This window comes from Fringilla coelebs (genome assembly GCF_963513975.1).
Source record: "Fringilla coelebs genome assembly, chromosome: 10".
Lineage (NCBI taxonomy): Eukaryota > Metazoa > Chordata > Aves > Passeriformes > Fringillidae > Fringilla > Fringilla coelebs.
Genome location: NC_140036.1, coordinates 21408439 through 21423049, shown reverse-complemented (window position 1 = coordinate 21423049; position 14611 = coordinate 21408439). Strand labels below are relative to the sequence as shown.

At 47.0% G+C, this 14611-nt stretch overlaps 1 protein-coding gene across 3 annotated transcripts in view; it reads right to left on the bottom strand.

Moving 5' to 3' along the window:
• Positions 1-14611, bottom strand: part of TNIK (TRAF2 and NCK interacting kinase) — a 149541-nt gene that overhangs the window by 46439 nt on the left and 88491 nt on the right. For all 3 annotated transcript variants that reach the window (XM_084212666.1, XM_084212668.1, XM_084212667.1), the window contains exons 6-12: positions 12839-12929; positions 11370-11500; positions 8032-8086; positions 7152-7230; positions 3040-3215; positions 1399-1465; positions 362-566 (exon numbers count right to left, since the gene is read on the bottom strand). In XM_084212666.1, coding sequence (XP_084068792.1) covers positions 362-566; positions 1399-1465; positions 3040-3215; positions 7152-7230; positions 8032-8086; positions 11370-11500; positions 12839-12929 — 804 coding nt within the window. The remainder of the gene's footprint in view (positions 1-361; positions 567-1398; positions 1466-3039; positions 3216-7151; positions 7231-8031; positions 8087-11369; positions 11501-12838; positions 12930-14611) is intronic.

The window sequence follows — 14611 nt, the reverse complement described above, 5'->3', positions numbered from 1 at the left end:
AAGTGGACAGGAGCCAAAAAGTCCCACCTGAGCAACTTACTAAAAAAAGAGGTGAACAAAGAAACTAATGGCTTTTGTGAGGTGTTTTACCAGGAGCGAGGACCTCTTGCACCTGGCTCGGTTCTTCTCTATTTGTTATTTTGCCTTTTATTAAACTCTTTTGTTTCCAACACTGCGACAGAAGCCATCCTGCTGATTTTACGCCTCCAAAGGTAGCTGAGCCATCCTGGGTGAGTAACAGACCTCCAAGAACTTACAAGACCTGGCTCAAGGAGGCAACTCTTATTACAGTCCCTTGGGACGTGCCACCAGAAATCCTGCCGCTCCACCCAATAAAACCAGCTCAGCCCTGGCCGGTTACCTCCTCCAGCCTTCTCCTCTGCTCCTTCTGCTCCTCGATGCGCTTCTGCCGCTCGGCCAACAGCTGCCGCTTGTGCTCCTCGTTCTCGCGCTGCTGCTGCTCCAGCTGCTGCCGCCGCAGCGCCTCCGAGCGCTCCTTGTTGGCCAGCTGCAGCCGCAGGAAATCCCGCCGCAGCGTCGACTCCCCGGGCAGGTTCAGGATGGAGCTGCACACAGGACAAGCGTCAAAGATCCCCTCTCCCCTGCAGCCTTGAAGCTCTTGCCCCTGTGTGGTTTTCCAGCCCCTCTCCCCTGCATCCCAACAGCATCCGAGCACCCGACGGAGCTGGGGCAGCAGTGGGTGGAGGGATGGGGGCCTGCAGGTGCCAGGGCAGGGTGACAGAGCTTTGCTCATGGCTCACTGGTCATTTACTCGCTGTAAATGGAAAGGTTTCCTTTACATTAAGTTTCTAACCAAAGCCTCTGGTGCTGCAGTGGCTGGCACACACTATATTTAGCTGTGCACAAAGCACATTTAGCATGAATCATTGCCAGCTATTAAAATACTACATTATCTCAGAGAAATAATGGAATAACCTGATACTAATTACAATGGCTCTGAAAAATGTCAGCGAAGAAAGTTCCAGCCCCACAGTGCTTGCAGCAGCACCTGGGAGGTTTCATGATGAAAAATTGCATGGAAACAGGGAGTTAGTTACACTTGGATGTAAGGAACCACATTTTAAAGAATTTTTTAATTTCACCTCACATTTTTTCCCACATCTCAATATCCACATTTCCATGACAGCACCATGTTGTGCTGCAGATCCTACAGGCAATGGGGTTTTTCTTCCCCAGCTTTTGGTTAAGGTGATCCAGAGCATCAGTTCATACCCACGCACCACCCGGCAGCGAGAATTCCCTCTGTTCTGCCAGGGAACAGGACTCTGTGCTCAGAACGTCCTTTTTCCATTTCCAGTTCATATGAGCCCATAATCCTAGCTGATTTTATACACAGCTAAAGGGATGTAAGGGCACAAATGAAATGCTGATTCTTACCTTGGCTCCCCAGAGTCGTTTTCCTCCTCCTCCTCCTCACTTCCACTGTACTCGTACTCTGTCTCATCTAGGAACAGAATTGCTCATCAGTGCCCTTTGCTGGAGACTCATTTGTTTTTCCAGTGGCTGAAAACCCCAGAGCTCTGAAGGCAGAACAGCAAATTCTCTTTACCTTGCATGACCAAGAATAAACAGCATTACTGCTCTGCATTTTGTGATCTTATGGGGACCACAAGGCCAGGGAAGCCACCAGCACAGTGGGCAACAGCCCTCACAACCACAGCCCCTTGATTAAAGATGGGGGTGTGCACAAAATAAGAATTTATCCCCATATGACAGTGAGTGACCCCCTTCTTCAGGACGGTTCTGCAACAGGGGGTGCACCACCAGCCATTGGAGCCACAGCCATGGGAAGGTGGGATTTAACCAAGGCTCTGAAGGCACCAGCTCCTCTTCCCCTAAACATATGCTCTTCCTATGCAAATCCATGTAATTTCCAGGCAATGAAGATATCTACATAAAAGCTCACTGCAATGTTGTGTTACATACTGCAATTTCTGTTGGGATATCATCTTTATCGGATGAAGGGAATTATAGTCAAAGAAAGGCTTGCATTTATCCAATTACTCTCCATCTCTAGGGTCCAACCTTCATTTGCCAGACTAAACACATTTAATACTTGACTGGGATCCCATTTTATTGTTTTGATTGTAGTGAAATCTATTACAAGGGGCTGGAAGGTACGCATGAAAAATTAATTCCGCTACCAATAAGAAGAGAAATAGCAACATATTAATTTGCTGGATTCTACAAATGAGCTTTCAAATTAAAATTCAGTTCACAAGCAGCTGAATACTTTAAGAAGTTTCTTCTGCTATCTGATCTTTCTTGCAGAGGACTTTGATAGGGACTGGAGAGTTCACTGAAAACATTCAGTTTAATGGGTTATTCCTAGTCAGCGGAATTGCTTTGGGGCAAGGGTCTTATCTGGATGTTCGTTTGCACAGCTCTGCTCATCGCTGGTGCTGCAGGGATGTCACGTAGATCAACACACTTGGCATGAAATACGTGAGCTGGGGAAAATTCAGCTCAGCAGCTTCACCCTCCCACACGCCAGCACGGATCTATGCAAACGTAAATTTTATACACACGCTTTAATGAATCAAGGCTTAGATGTTCCATGTGGAAATTACCACCTGGCCTAAAAAATGGCATCATTTTTCATTAGGAAAAAAAAAAAAATTAAAAATACTGATTAACTCTAATGACAGTCACCTGTCTGCTTTGCATGAACACCCATTGTTAGAGGTATTTATTTTCATTTCAACGACCGAGAGGAACCAAACCAAACAAAACAATCCGTCCCCAAAACCACACGAAGGCTCACACCTATTGAATTTAACGAGTTTGCAAACAAACTCAGCCATCTCAGTAAGGGGAACTAATACTGGGCAACCCAGTCCTGTCTGTCTTCTTTTACCCATAAGCTTCACCTGCCTGGACGTGCCCTGGCCTGCACTAGGGATCCCCAAGCACGTGGCATGAGTTGCCCAGACAATGATATCTGAGCATGTGGCAGAGGTCAAGGATTGCTCAGAGCGCTGCTGCTTCTCCACTAACCCTCCTCTCTTCTCCACTGACCTTTCTCTCCTCTCTTCTTTTTAGTCCTGTCGATGTGGTCCTTGAGCTGGATGCGGACCTGCCTCTCGTTGGGCTGGTCCCTGATGAAGGGGTGCTTCATCAGCTGCTCCGTGGTTGGTCTCTGGCTGTGGTTCTTCACTAGGCAGCTCTCAATGAAGGACTGAAACTTTTTAGACCTGGTCAAGAACAGGGAAGGAAGGCACAGAAATAACAGGTAAATATATTGATTTTCACGTTAGAAAGTGAAAATGATTTGTTGGTGTTTGAGAAGATTTTTCTCGGTTCTTGCTCATTGTGTCAGAAAGCTGGGAACCATCAGTATGACCAGAGAATCACCAAAGCAAGATGTCCCCAATGGCAGCAAGGGAGTGTTCCTGCTGCCTTCCCTCTGAACCTGTGAAACTGCAGGTAGAAAGGAGGTACAACACACACAGATATAAACACAACGCCTGAGTGGATTGTTCCTCATATTTAATAGCCCCCCCAGGCAGTGTTTCAAGAAATGAATCTTTGTGAAGCTGAGTGGGACAAGATGGGTTAAATTATTTTTTTTTAGATTTAAGTCCCAACATTGCAGGGCTCGGTAGAGCTCAGCCAACTTTTGGATGATCCTGTTGCCTGCAGCCCCTCCCTGCTCTCAGCAGCATCACAACCCACCAGGGCTGGGGGGCCAGCAAGCCCCAGAGCCCCTGATCCAAGAGACTGGGACATGCTCTTTTGATAGAGATGGGAACAGAGCCCTGCCCTCCTCCCTGCCCACAAAGTCACATTCAATCTCAGCTAAAACAGTTTCAGCCAAATCTTTAATAAACAAATTTGTCTTAGTCTCAAGTGCTGCATATCCAAAGTTTTCCTGGAACTAATTTCACCACATTATAAACTCAAGAGAACAGGGATTTACAAGAAAGGAAAATGTTGACAGGCTACTGTAGTGTATGTTGCTTTAGCAAATAAGGAAATGAATATAAATTAATGTCAGAAGCCAACAGATACTACAGAATTGCATTAGAAGTAAAACAATAAGCTTTCAGGGATTTTACTTTTAAGCTGTCAGACTAAAAGTGATTTATCTTTCAAGTGCTAATCCATACAAATTGAGATGCAAAAATAAAATATGCTACTGGATCCAATTAAATCTTCCCTCCAGCTCTGCTAATGAGCAAATCTGCCTTTCCCACCTTGCCTTGAGAAACACAGTGTTTCAGTGTACCCAGAAGGCACAATCAATGTGATGCTCAAAAAAAAATACACTTTTAAAATACGATTCTCCCTTGCTGGTGTGAAGCTGGAGAGACTACATCCTGGATGTGTGGTCCAGAGCTTGTGCAAATAGAGCACAGGTGAAGTAGCTCAAGAGTTATCCTCCTGGAAGTGATGGGATGGGGGTCCCAGTGCCTTGTGATGCCCTAAGACACCTGAGCAGCCATGGACAAGGATTTCCCATCCATTTTCCAGCTCAGGCTGCTGCATTTCCCAAAATCTTCCTCTCCCAAACAAGCCAGCCTGTCCAGTGGCACAGTTCAGCCCTCAGTGGAGCTGAAGACCAGGGATTTATCCCTGGCTCTGATCCAGGACTCCACCACACGTTTCATCCCCTCCCCAGGCCAGGTCAGCCCACCTTCCTGAAACACACGTTCCTCCAGCTCCTGGGGTTTGTAAAGCTTAAATCAATGTTTGCAAAGCTTTTGCAGCTGCTTGGATGAGAAGTGGTACCACAGTGCAAATATCACCTCATTAACAAAGAGGTTTCATGTCTTTTACAACGCAGGGCTAGAGAAGGTTTATGGGAACAAAATCACTAAAGCTTGAGTTCATTTTGCCTGCAAACAGGGGAAGAGGAAAATAAAGCTTCATTGCTGGCTGGCTTTAATTGGGAAAGAAAATGATACACCAAAGACTTCAATTTCATAGGAAAACAGCACTGTTTCAAAAGCTACTCTGAGGATTTAGCACATAACAAAATTATTTTCCTCTCTGCAATTTTTAATTGAGGGCAGGCTCCCATGCCAGTGCTCTCTCTTGGCTTTCCTGACTTACCCTCAAAGGGCTGGAGTCCCTTCACTGCTTTTACATGCAAGGAAAAAGATGGTCTGCCTGTGTAGTGTACTTTTATTTATGTGTTGCTGTGCACAAAAGCAAGGACAAACTCAAGTTGAACCTTTCTCCATTTTGCTTTGCTCTTGTGACCTGTGGTTGTGAAAACCAGCCCACTGACTGCCAGGAAGCCACCCCAAAAACCTGGTCAAACATCTCCACTCTTCCTGGGACGGGCTTGCAGAATTCCAGGACTCATCCTGGCAAGGCCCAAAAACCTCCAGCTGAGAAATGAGCCAAGGACAGCAAATCTGCCCAGTGCCACATTGAAAATGCTGCAAAAATTTGCTTTCAAGGAGCTGGTGGAGCTTTATCAGGATCCTTTGGAGCATTCCACTGCAACAACAGCTTGGAAGATGAACAGAGGTCTGAGCTACCTGAGGTACACATGTCCCAGCTCTGATGGACACCAGGGATGCCTGCTTGATCATGGAAGGGGAGCAGAGGCCAGGTGAGCACCAAGCTGCCTCTTCAAGCTGGAGTTTTATTACACTGTGGCTTCCCAGATCTTCCATCAAAGCACCCAGGATGGCACCCCTGGCACAACTCTGGGCAGACCAAGTGACCCCAGGCAGACCCCACAGGATGTGCAAACCCAGCACAGCTGCCAGATGTGCGTGGGAAGGGGGTGCCCAGGAACATGCCACCTTGCACTGAGCACATCCTGCAATGGCAGGGCAGGGACTCAAATACAAATTCCATCCCAGCTCCATTTTTACCTTAAGGACATGGGGAAACATCCTGCTCAAAATCTGCTTTCATCAGCTCCCCTCTGCCTGAAGGCTGAGGGAGTCTTTGCTGAATAAACAGCACTTTTGTATGAAAAATAAACTCTCAAGTCTCACAATCCTTTTTGTGCTGTAGGAGTGAGGATAACAAAGGAACAGACTGGTGATCTGGCAGAAAACAAGCACCTACACTATTTTCTCAGCTGACTAATTGTATCCTCAAAAGGTCATGCAAAGAGAGCAGGAATATCTGACACCCTCTGCAGAGCCAGCTGGGAACGGTCCCTCTCCTCCTGGTTTGGTACTGGAGCAGCTGATCAGGCTGACCAAACTGAGATGCTTTCTGCCAAAGCCTTGGTGAAGTTTTAGGCTGGTCCTAAAAGCCCACCACCATGCATCCAAAGCAGAGGTCTCCAAGTCCCTCTCACTCCTCTGCCAGCAATAAAATATTTGCTGCTGTTGCCCCAGGTGTTGTCAGTACATACCATGGGCTCGTCTCCTTTTTATGGGTGTGCAATCAATAAGATACTAAGCATAATTTAAAGGATTAAGGCAAAGCTTCCCTCTGTGAGCTCAGCCCATCTGGGGACAAGGGGCAGTGCTGTCTCTCCAACATGTGGAAGATCTTTCCTGACTAAACCACTGCTGAATCTGGGGCAGGAAAACAGCACAAACCAAAGACAAGTGTTTTTAAGGACTCCACTTCCATCAATACAGAACATACAGTAACAAAACAACATCTGGCTGGGCTTCAGGAATATTTTTCCTGTGGGTTTTTATTGGCATGCCTCACTTTCTTTCCTTTTTTTTTTTTTTTCCAAAACAGTGATGTATCTTTTCCTGCAAAATTTTAAAATAAAGCCCAAACAAAGTACAAATCTCTGCATTCCTGGGCCTTCAAGATAAACCATCCTCTTTTTTTTCTGGCCTGGATACATGTTTCCACTTGAGAACGGAACCTGACTGGAATGAAACAGGGGCCAAGTAGTGTCATCAGACTTCAGGCTCCACAAACTGCCCAGGAAAAGCCAATTCTGCACTGTGAAATGGCAGGGTGAGTGTGCTGCTCACCAAGGAAGGCCTCCATCCCACAGTGGATCCTTCAGAACAAAACTTGCTCTCCATGGAACACCAAAACCCAAACCTGCACTCACCAGCGTGATGCTGGAGAGCATCACCAACCCCCAAAACGACATAAATATCAACACCACGTCCCCAGCGTGCCCAGCTGCAGAAAAAGACTGCACCAGCAATGTTCTACAGTCCCTAAAGATGGAGAAAGAAACTCACCACTTCTTTGATTTCAACCTCGGGGCCGGGTTGCGGGGGATGAGGAAGAGGGCTCTCATGGGATGCATGTCACACAGAGCTGCAATTTGTAACAAGAGGCATTAAATACAGCACACACATCCAGCTGGGAGATCCAGCTGGGAGATCCCAGCTTCCTCTGAGGCTGACAGACCCTCGTGGCAGGATGAGTGCAGCAACAACCCCCCAGAGACACCCCCAGCCCCGGGGCCCAGGTGAGGGCTGATGTCCCCATCCAAGGGCTGTGAGTTCAGGCTCTGATGTCCCCAGCCAAGGGCTCTGAGTGTCCCCAGCACCGCCAGGGTCACTGCAGGTGCTGGCTGGGGACATCTCTGCTCCTGCAGCTCCAGGTCCTCAGCACCTGCCAGGTGCTGACATCAGTGGGCCATCAGTGAGCATGGGACAGCCACACCACGTGGCACGATGCTCTGCTTTATTGACTTGCATTTTCCAGCAAGGACAGTGTGAGGACAACACTGAAAACCGTGGCAGTGTGACCTGTGCAGGTGCACCCAGGTGAACCCAGTGTGTCACTATCGGTGTCACACCAGCTCTGAGGTGTTTTACCTGCTTCCAGTCCTCCACCCCTTCTTCATCTGTGTTTTATTTAAGGAAACCATGTCCCAGAGTGCTCCAGGATGTATCAGGTGTCACACAGCTGCCTTTGCTCCCTGCCCAGCCTGCCCCCTGGGCCATGCTGCCCCGGCAGCTTTGTCCCATGGGTGCTGTGAGCTCCACCTCAGCAATCCCAGGGAAAACCTTGGGGTGGTGTTCCTTGCACAGAGCTGAGCTCTGGCTGGTGCTCAGCAAAGCCCAGCACTTACAACCCAGGGGTAATGGACAGAGCCATGACTCTACTCACGGGGAGCACCTTCGGCCATCTCGATGGCTGTGATCCCCAGAGACCACAAGTCACTCTGTGGAAGGAAGCAGAGGGACATTGCCAGTGCAAGGAGAAATGCACACATTTATTTACCCTGTTCCCAAGCCTTGCTCAGCCCTGAGCCTCCTGAAGGATCAGAGCAGAGACAACACACCTATCTGTGAAACTCTGATTTCATGCCTCTAACACTCTTCCTCCCCTCTTCTCCCTTGCCAGCAGGACCACCCAAATCCCCAGCTCTCTGCCAGACAGCAGCAGTGAGCTGCCCTCCACGCCTCCTCCCCAGCCCACCACCACTACTGAGCTGTGGCTGCACCCCTAGCCCTGGTAATGAGCCCCAGGGGATGGATTTGCTCTCCTGGCAGTGCAGGAGGCAGAGAAAATGAGTACAACCCATCTGCTGGACTGGGAACATGACTCAGACCTTCCACCCAAGGCTGGAAGGGAGGGACTCTGCCTTCCACCCTTCCTCTTGTACATCCAGCTCTCCCTTGCCCTGCTTTCTGCCATGTCCCTGCAATCCTACTTCACTTTTCTCCTCTCCAGTTCAAGAGCTGCTCTTTCTAAACTGCCTCAAGCCTCAAAACCTACCATTTAGTGAGTAAATCCCAGACAGGTTGTTTTTCCCAGCACAGAGTGCCAAAAGCCCAGCCAGAGCTAGAGAGAGCCTGCAGGAGCCACAAGCACCTTTTCACATACACCCTCCACGAAAGGCAACTTGGATTTCTAATTTCTAATTTCATTTTTAGCTCAAGTTCTCCCTCAACAAATGCTGTCCTTGCTACACATCTTTGCACCTGCTTAAAAATTCTCTCTCAAATCTTATTTTCAGCCCTTTCACAGCACAGTCTCATCCCCTCTTTGTTTCTGGTCAGCTGGGATTTCTGCTGCATACTTAATTATCACAGTCTTTCCACATGATTCAGCACACATGACCCCTTCCCTCTGGGTTGCCACTGAACTCCTTCCAAATTCCTAATGTGTCTTTCCATATTGAGGTGCCCAGTATTGTATGCAAGATGCCAAGTGATCTTAAAGCTGGAGGAATACAGAAAGGGATTATCATCTCTCTAAGTCTCCCAGAGAAAGCAGAAAACTCAGCGGGAAGCACACATTTTATAATGATCTGGAATTGAGGATTTTTTTTTTTGAATGGTTTTTATTTTTAAGACTAAAAAGCCTTTCAGTGCATCATGCAAAGGGATGCTGTGCTAATGTATTTGCATTGCCTTGACTTGGGAAGGGAAGCAGGCTCCCTTCTCCTCCTCCTTTTGATTCTAAGCTTATTGACAAGATAGCTCTAAAGAAAAAAGGAAGACTGGCTAGGGGAAAAAACAACAAATAACCTCAACAGTGGGGGGGTTCTATTTATTCTTTTTTAAAGTGGTTTATTTATGTGAGGAGGTATTTACTGCCTCCTTCCATAGATTACACAGGCATCACTTTCTGGCTAAGAAAACCGTGAGATCAGAGGCTTTTTGTCCAAGAGATTAAGCCTGTGAGGATTCCTTTTCTCACCCCATAAATCTCATTTTTTTAATTCAGTATTTTAAGCCAGTCAGCCAAACCTGAGAGCATCTGATCTGCATCCCTTTAAAAGAAATAATTATCATTTACATCCTCCCCACCCTACTTCAAAGCAAGAGCATCAGGTGCAAGGCTGTGATCCGGCGTAAGGACTAATGTCCAGCGGCTCCCACATCACCAGGAGCTCTGAAAGCACCCTGCATGGAGCATGTCAGCAGCAATCAGCTCCTGTTCCACACCCCCAGCCACGGGAAAATGGCCAGAGCCAACTTCAGAGGCTCGCTGTGAGCATCTGATCCTCGGGGACAATGGAGGGATTCTGCTCCTGGAGCCTGTGCATCAGTCCACGGCATATTAAATGCCCCAGTTATTCTGGCAGGAAGAAAATCCTCAGGGATTTCAGAGGGTAGAAGTAGCCTATGAAGATATCAGTCCTTTTAGAAAGAAATAATAACAAAAAGCTGTGATTAATGAGAGCATTGCACAGGCAGCTGTCGGTGGAGAAGTGGTGAGAGCAGCCAGTGCAGGGTGCAGCCCTGTCATGAAGCATTGCCCTCAGCAGAGCTGAGGAAATGCTTGTTGTAATTGGTTAATCAAAGAGTAATAAGTAATTGGAGATTAAACTATTTCTACATGTCGCCATCATTAACAATTTCTGTAACCCTTCTGTAACAATTTCTGAACTCAGACTGGAGAGCTGCTCTCTGGAAAAGCCTCAGTTCAAAAGTTGACTGATGCACTTAAATGGCTGCAAGAGCAAAGCATCATTTGGCTTCTTTAAAATCATTCATTTCTCAAAAATTTCTCTGAACAATCAGTAATTGCAGCCAAAATTGTATCACAATGGTGGGCTGTGGCTCTGTTACACTGGAGTGCTCTACTTTTAGAAAGCAGCTCACACCAGAGGGTCTCAAAGTCCTTTTTAAACATCACCTTGTGAAGTGACCTCTCAGCAGGCACATGAACAGAAGTACAGCAAGCTTCACAGATGCCTGAGCTTCCCCCCCAGAGTTCATGTGGCAATGCCCTGCCCTCCTCTCTGGACACACTCAGTGGACCTTAGGAGGTCTGGAGCTAGAAATTCAAGTTCTGGACACTTCAAAAAAACCAAGGGATAAAAAACCAAGGGATATTTCTACAGATGTGTGTCCAGAAACTTGTACTAAGGCAGAAACAGGATAAACTATGATAGATAAACTATAATAAGCTCTCCCTGCTTTAAATATCAGACCTCACTGTAGTCTGAATGGGCAGGTGGGACTCCTAACCTTCCTGTGGATCTGCTGCATGGCACAGGGCTCTGTGCCACATTATAACTCAGCAGCGATGTTGTGCTGCCACTGATCCAAAAATAAACTTCAAACAGGCTGGAGAGACATGTGAAAAGTAGGTCAGCCCCCTAAACGTCTGATTGTGTGGCAGCCTTCACATCTCCCTGTGAATATCAGCCTGCAGGCCAGAGGATGTGATTTTACCCTTTCTAAACCTGACCTGACTCCTCTCCAGAGTAAATAGAGCAAATACAGCTTGTTTGACTGGAGTATTTAAATACACAGCACCAAAAAGCAGGGTAGCAGGTAGGAAGTCTGAGTCTGACACCTTTCTCCACACGGGGAAAGGCTCCTCACAGTAAATTTGGATACGTGAACAGCACAACAAAGATTCGGGCTGGACCTGAACTGGCATCCCAAAATCCCACAGCCAGAAAGCAGGAGGAGCCTGTGCTGCCTGCCAATGTCTTTCTCAGTGCTGCAACGATTCCCTGAGCAGGAAGATGCTGGTTGAGGTACCTTGAAGTCGTAAGTGGCATCGGGGTTTTCGTCGCAGGCGATGACCTCGGGGGCCATCCAGTAAGGCGTGCCAATGAAGGTGTTCCTCCTGCCCACAGTCCTGTCCAGCTGGGCACTGACACCAAAATCCACTGCAGCAGGCAGACAGCAGGGCATGGTAAGGTCAGAGACAAACCTGAGCAACGCTCTGCTGCTCCATGTAAAACATTGTGCTCATTCAGAACAGCTCTGCACAGCCAGGAAAGGGGGACGTGGCTGAAGACATTCCTGTTTGATCTCTGCTGGCATCTACAGAGGTCAGCCAAGGACAAAGCTGATCATCTGATGTCCAGGTTTTGTACAAAACCCTCTGCCTTCTCCTCCTTGCCAGGAGGCAATGAAAAGAAATCACAGCTCCTCATACTAATGAGAAACAGGGTTAGCTACATGAATAAGCAGCAGCCTTTGTTCTAGGCTTGCTCATTTGAATTGAAGCCTGCCAAATACTGGTGGAAGCCTCATTTTTCTACCTAAATTCTTGCTGCAAATGGCAGAAATGCAAACGACTTAAGGAGCTAAGGACCAAGGACAAAGGCCCATGGGAAATGTCAAGCAGAGAGCTGCAAAATGAAGCAAAAAATTATGAAATCAAACCAATGAGAGAATAGTCTATGGTCCACTAACTGCACTTTGCACAACACAATGGCTAGAGATTTGCCCTGGAGAATTTCCCCTTGGAGAGGAAACCTCACCAGCATAAAGCCAACGAGCTGGTGGTGCCATCTGTTAAGCCAGGGGTTTATTCTGCTGTAGAGGGAGAGAGGAGGCATGGGAAAACCAGGCTCCCAACACACATGACCAGTGTAAGGGATCTTCCACCACCAACAAAAATTAATTGTGCAAAGACAGCCTCAATAACATCAATGCTGGACAAGTGAGGATGTGAACACGTCACCTGCACTGATCTGCTGCCTTCCATATGATCTCTACACCAATGCCTGCTCCTCTCCAGGGTGACTAGAGAGTGCACAAAATTCAGAGCAGTTCTTGCAAATTAAACCCCTCCATCAGGTTAGCCTGGAAAAGGAGTCTGGATTATGTCATGCTAAACTGAAAATGGATTCTCCAGGACACTGCTATGCAGCTGTGGGGCAACAGCCATTGACAACATCTGGTGGTGAACACAGGGCAATTTTCAATCCAATGAAAGACTGGTGTTGGTTGCTTAACCTGCAGCTGGTGGCAGAGCTGTCTGAGCAGAAACACCACTGCAGGTGCATCTCTGCAAGCAGGACCTGGCCATCAACTCCTGGCAGTTTGGGGCACAGCACTTGGTCAACACCCAAGGTCATGCATCAAAGCCAACATAAGGAAACCCACAGAGGAGCTCTTGGTACCCATCCTTTTCTTCAGGTCATGTACAAGCCAGTTTTGCTGCTTGTCCCCAGCCAGCCCACCTGCAGTTTACAGGAGCTCTGACCCACTCTTACCTAGTTTCACTTCTGCATTTTCTGTCAGCAATACATTCTGTCCCTTGATGTCTCGATGAATTACTTTGTGCTGGTGTAGATGACTCAAGCCCTGGAGAATTCAGAGAAAGGTTAGAGGAACCCAAGTTCAAAGCATGTTATTTTCTGACATTCCTCCTCAACCAATTACGCTCCAGAAATGAAAGGTTCACAGTTGGAGTTAAGCACTTGAGAACGCTTTTGTTTATCACATGCTCCAAACACTGTCCCATGCCCCATGCTGGGAGGACATGCCTGGCGAGAAGCCTGTCCATTCTGTGGGGTTTTAACCCAATCTTCCCCATTCCAGCAGGAACCTGTATTAACCCAAATTCTTCTGTCACTCCAGACATGATTTGCCCCATATGCTGCCTTGCCTCAGGGAGCCGTTTCTGTGGCAGAAATAATAGAATGGGTTTGTCTCCTTTCTCCATTTCCATCATCCAGAAACTGAAGAAAACAATTCTCTTGTTATATTGGTCCAGTAAACTGGATTTCAGTACACTGAGAAACTTGCATTAAAAAAGCTACCATGCAAATACAAATATTATAACTGCACATATCCCTAATAGAGGTATAGCTCAAGTGAAAAGCCTGTCTCAAAGGCTAAAGGTAAACTAGCTTTGCTGTTGTGCTGGTTTATTAGCTCATTAATTTCTCTTTGTAACCTACATTTTTATTTCATTCACTAATTATTTCAGTTTTAAAGCAAAATCCACTCAAATTGTCATCTGAGGAAAAATATTGATTACTTCAAAAACTAATTTTGCACTAGGTTTGCATTTCACATTAAACATTCCTATTTGAGGAAGAAAAGGATTTCTGCTATCGCTTCCGGTAGTTATTAGTCATTTTATGCTTGTTACCTTGGGAAAACTGTGGAAGAGATTATATCTGTATAGGAGTCCTTTTTTTAGCCCTATTATACTTGGTTACAGGCACCTTTGAGCATTTGAGGCAAAACAAAAATTCCACAGGATTTCAATAAATCCTTTAACAATGTGGGATTGAGCCTTGTGTTAGAATTCCAACTGTCCATCACTGTCTGAACCAAGCCTGAGCCATGTTCTGCAGTGTGAAGCTGGGAGCTTTTCCTCACCCCACACCCCACAGAGCCACCCACCATCACCCCAATGTGTAGCCAAAATGCAGTAGGTGACACCCAATGCTGGCCCTGGGACATGAGTCAGAGGCTGGGTTTTGACTCACTGCCAGAGACTATTTTAAGGAACAGGCTCATGGAGCTCATACACTAAAAATAAACCCATGTAACTGTGCCCTCCTGGCACTGAAAGCAGTGTCCATACAAAAGCTGATGAGTTACAGCACCAGCACCTTCTGCACATCACTCTGGTGTGGACAGTGGCACTCAGGGTCAATGCAGAAATGCTGTGTCACCTCTGGACAGCCATGGCAGCCTCAGTGTCAGGCACATCCATTTGGAGTGGTCATTCTGCCTCATTTTCATTCATAGAATCAAACAATTGTTTAGGTTGGAAAACACCTTTCAGACCATGTTATAACCCTGACAGCTGCCAAGGCCACCACAAAAACATGTCCCTAAGTGGCACAGCCACATCCCTTTAAATCCCCCCAGGGATGGGGATCCAGCCTTCCCTGGACTGCCTGTTCCAGTGCTTAACAACCCCTCTGACGAAGAAATTTTTCCTGAATCTCCCCCAGTGTGACTTGAGGCCTTTTCCTCTCATCCTATCACTTGATGGCTCTTGTAAGGTTTCCTTCACATGCCAAATA